Below are 4853 nucleotides of genomic sequence, written 5' to 3'. Positions count from 1 at the left end.
TACTCTGTTCTGAGATCAATTTCCGCACTAGTCCTTGCGCGAAAGTGGTTCCAGAATGATATTATCCCGTAAGCAAAACATTAAAAACATTTTTAACGGATGGGGTTTTCTTCAGCAAACCCGAAAAGAACTATACTGGAAATCGTTTTTTATTTTCATCATTATCATCATCAAATTCCTATTCAGTGTATCCTCAAGGGGTGTACAGGATATGTTATAGTACTGCATGAAAACTTACATCATTACTAACTTCCTATCTACAATTTTCCTCCAAATCAATCTATTACTTTTCAAGGTCCCCACATCGTCAGATCTTATATTTCTATCTTTTAAGGCACTTTTTTACTGTATCAATTCACCTATATCTCAGTCTTCCTCTGGGTCTTTTTCCTGCCAACCTGGTAAAGAACATTTATTTTGCTAATCTTTCCTCTCCCATTCTGCTTAAGTGAACATACCACCTGAGATTAGCACTGTCAAAACATTCCTCGATGTCAGAAATATTAAGGACCTTCTTAATATCCTCGTTTTTAATATGATATTGCCATTGATACCATCTGTTCATGCCACTAATCTTTCACAAGACTCATATCCGCGGTCTCTAGCCTTTGGTTAAGTGTTTTATGTCTAACCCAGCTCTCAGATTCGTAAGGTAAAATTGGTTTGAACGCTTGTATATACAGATAATTGAGTTTTTTGACTAATTTCTCTCTCATTCCATATAACTTTATTCAGTTGTCTTCCTACCATACCAGCCTTGTTGATTCTGTTGTCTATTTCAATATTTAATTTACCAATTTCACTAAAACTCGTGCCTAAGCAGCTGAAATATTTTACTTGTTCTATAAGTTCTCCATTCACAATGCAGTTGATATTTTTAATGCTTCTGCCTATTTTCATTTGTTTTTGTCTTCTTATTGCTGACCTTCCTACCAAATCTATTACAACAGCTATTCAATTTAGTCAAGGAGTCTTGGAGACGTGTAGCGGATTTATTTAGAGGTATAACATCATCTGCATAGAGTAAAGAGCTGAGATATCTCCAATTTTGATACCTGTTTTAATACCACTTCCTTGATAATGTAATCCATATAGATAATGAGTAACAGAGGTGATAATACACATCCTTGTCTGACACCAGGTTTAACATTAAACCATCTTCCTGTACTTCTTTCAGTTCTAACTGCTGACTTATAACTCAAATAAAGCTAAGTATTTGATATAATGCTTCACTTACAAAATACAACTACAGCACGTTTAGCAGGCTCTCTCTCTTGGCACCCTGTAATGGGGATGCCTAGAGAGAAGCTGTTCCTGATCTACAACACTTAAGTACAGATCCTTTTCATATTCCCACGACTGCTCAACTATTTGTCTTAAAGTGAAAATCTGATCCTAACAAAGCCTCTATTTGGCCTGAATCCAGCTTATTCTTTACCAAGCTTCCCTTTCACAATCCTTCTCAACTGTTTCTCATGTATAATTGAATAAATCTTACCAGAAACACTGATAGGGAAATACCTTTGTAATTCTCACATTCAGCTTTATTTCCCTTTTAATATATGGGTACTATGAGAGCTCTACTCCAGTCATCGGGAATTCGTCCCTCTGTTCAGCCCTTCTGAATTATCCAGTGCAGACACTGCGAGATTCTTATACCTCCATAATTGATCTACTCCAGCTGTCTTTCCACATCACAGAATTTTGATGGTTTTTTTCTACTTCACGTATGGTTATATATTATTGATTGCATGTCTTTTGAGTGTTTTTTACTACTGTGCTATCTTCACTGCTTATTTCATTTAGTAAATTTTCGAAGTAATTACTCCATACATCAAGTATAAATTTTTCATCAGTTTTCATGTCGCTTTTTTCTCTAATTTCTTTTACAGCACTCCTTCCTTCACTTCTGAGCTTTTTTTCAACAGCCTCCAGAATATTTTGCTACCCTCTTGATATTTAGTTTTTATTTTCTTACCAAAGTCTTCCAATGACTTTTGTTTAGGTAGTTTTACACAGTGTTTAGCATTCTTACATTTGTCTCTGTATTCTCTAAGAGGAAAAGATGACTTATTTTTCCAGGAACAGAAGCATTACTCTAGGAATTGGCAAATCTAGACTCATCAGACTGCCAGAAGCTTCGTTTGCATCAACTGAACTAAGGAGGCTCTAACCACCTATAACATAATTGACTATAAATCCAATTCATCCTTTTCTCAATGACGCTAACATTGCACAACTCTTTCTTATTTCATAAAACTTGCAAAAGACTAGAGTTAGCTTCATCTACAACACTTTAATTCTCAACTTCAACTTTTCTGAGAGAAATTTTATTTCATTAATATAAACATCTTTGTAAAGTCAGTAATAACACCTTTAAAATTCGTCATCCATCGCAATAAAGCAACTCAAAAAAGCGTGTCTTCTAAACTGAGATATTTCATTTCACATTTCAGTGAAACAATTCAGCAAGCGAATTTAGTGTGTGTCACTTTACAAACAAACTTATTCATTTCAATTAAAGGTGCAGGAAATGAATTATTTTTAATTAATACATTTTATTTGCTTTTTAAATTTACTTTTGGTAATTTAGATATTTTTGATGTTAATGAAATATTTTTATTTCGACTGTATATTTTTAGGTTTACGAAGATTATTCTCAGTTGAATTCGATTTAAACCCATGCGTTGCAAAATAATACATAAGTAAAATATATTCATATTATTTTATGTAACGAATTTCAAATAGACTCTGATTAAGTGATGATACATTCCTCATTTTCAATTACCAAAATAAAACCTATTCGAGATCGGATTTCAAATAAGCAGTATGTTTAATGCATTTATTTATTTATAACATTTGAGATATTATGCTGAATAAATAAAACAGGATTATGGTACTGTAATAAACAAAATTATGGAAATGAAACTGTATTGTAACCGATTTCCAATCATCTATTTAATAACACTCACACAAAATACGAAACTAACTGAGAAATACATATAATTATAGAAACAAGAATACATGATAATAGAAACAAAAGCTTAAAATTGTAGGTGCAACTGATTAAGATGTGTAATTTATTTATATTGCCCTCGGAAAACATTTCCTTGGGCAATGAAGATTAAACTCGAAACTGATCTTTTAAAGTAGAAATTTGAAAGATCGATGAATAAATCTGTTCAACCAGAGGGCATTGTTGACACTGATTATGCTCTGAATAGACTCTGATACACTGCTAATCGTCGCACTGGACATATTTTAAAACAACGCAATCCATTTTCCGGGTATTTAAAAAAAAAAAAAAAAAAAAAAAAACCTTTATTGATGGGTCGTTTCTGAACCCTATTGCGAACAGCAAAATATAAACGGAATGCAAATGTAATATGTGCATAGTATTTCTTGTATATTACTAAACAGGAAATGTTTGGGTTTCCTTTGATATTTCTCGAAATAGTTTTCAGGTTAAACGTATAAGAATAGAATATATTCTAAAAATTAAAAAAAAATGCATAGAAAAATTAGTAATTATAATAAAATATTTTTAAAAAAGATTTAAAATTAATTACAGGTAAATATGAATATCTAAATTAATCGATATTTTATAAAGATATCTTGAAAACCTTTGATACAATTTCACAATCATTAAAATATTTAAGATGACTTACAACATTTAAATAAAGCTTTCTGAACGCAAGTTCAAATACGCAGAATTTCGCAACAATCTACACTCAATGGACAAAATATCAGAGATAGGGGTGATGGGAAGGTGAAACGTATCCCTCGCGCAGAGTGAAACGTACCTAAAACCGAACGCAGACGGTAAATAGGCAGACATCAGGGATTCCGAGCACTGTATTGCAATTGATGAACATGGTTAAATGCAGTGATCTTAGCGACTTTGATCGTGGACATATAATCGACGCAACACAGATGGGTCATTCTATCCCCCAATTGGGAAGAACGCTAGACTTCTCGAGGACAACCGTGCCAAGGGTCTACCGTGAGAGTATCATCAACGGAAGTACCAGCACCCAGCAAGCAAGTGGTGGCCGACCACACGACATTGATGACCGGGATCGACGTAGACTGTCCAGGCTCGCACAGACCAATCGCACGGCAACAGCGACACAAATGACATCCAGTTTCAATGTCGGGGATCCAACCAGTGTTAACGAGAGAATGGTACGGTGTACCCTGCATGACATGGACTACTGAAGCAGAAGTTCTAATCGTGTAACACTGTTGAAGGCCCGCCATCAATCATTGCGCCTCGCCTGGTGTAGGAACCATCAAAACTGGACCCCGGCAGAGTGGACCAGAATCGAGTGGTCTGATGACTCCCGTTATCAGTTGTACCGAGCTCACGGGAAGGTGCGAGGATGGAGTCGCTAGAATGAGGACATGGCTCAGTCATGCCAGATCCATAATCCAAAACAAAAAACCAACCATCCAACCATCCAACATATTCCGACTGTGCTATGATAAACAGGTAGGTCAAAAGGAGTTTCCTAACTACATATAATCAATTCTCAACTTATGAATTATGCGACTCGTACTCATAACGGCTATCCCATTAACGCGTCCATCGAAGACAATCTTACTTCAGCAAACCTTCGAATGATGTTCTTGTATTCAAGGCATATCATTTAAGAACTACCTTTGCTCAGGCTATTGTTGTTATTGAGGGTAAGAAAAACTCCAATTTATTCCTGTCTTTAACGAGAATAAAGGCAATTATGTAATATCGGTGATGTTGCTGTCCCAAGGGTATACACCGTACGCCCTTAATATTCGTCCCTGAGAGGTATGATGCTCTTATATACGAAACAAATCTTCAAACGAAGTACTGT

At 35.0% G+C, this 4853-nt stretch overlaps 1 protein-coding gene across 1 annotated transcript; it reads left to right on the top strand.

The window, feature by feature from the left end:
- The first annotated feature begins 3873 nt into the window (after nucleotides 1-3873).
- Nucleotides 3874-4218, top strand: LOC150101935 (uncharacterized). Its single transcript, XM_090399934.1, has one exon. It carries the CDS (start codon nucleotides 3874-3876, stop codon nucleotides 4216-4218), a length of 345 nt encoding a protein of 114 aa, XP_090256060.1.
- The last annotated feature ends 635 nt before the right edge of the window (nucleotides 4219-4853 follow it).

The sequence above is a fragment of the Typopeltis vanoorti genome, chromosome 11 (genome assembly GCF_054136105.1).
Source record: "Typopeltis vanoorti isolate ZY-2024b chromosome 11, IOZ_Tvanoo_1.0, whole genome shotgun sequence".
In the NCBI taxonomy this organism is placed as follows: domain Eukaryota; kingdom Metazoa; phylum Arthropoda; class Arachnida; order Uropygi; family Thelyphonidae; genus Typopeltis; species Typopeltis vanoorti.
The sequence above is the reverse complement of the archived record's forward strand: the minus strand, read 5'-3'. Positions and strand labels throughout refer to the sequence as shown.

What these genes read in the sequence shown, in the direction of transcription:
- LOC150101935 (XM_090399934.1), top strand. Translation starts at nt 3,874, where the DNA reads ATGGTTAAATGCAGTGATCTTAGCGACTTTGATCGTGGACATATAATC.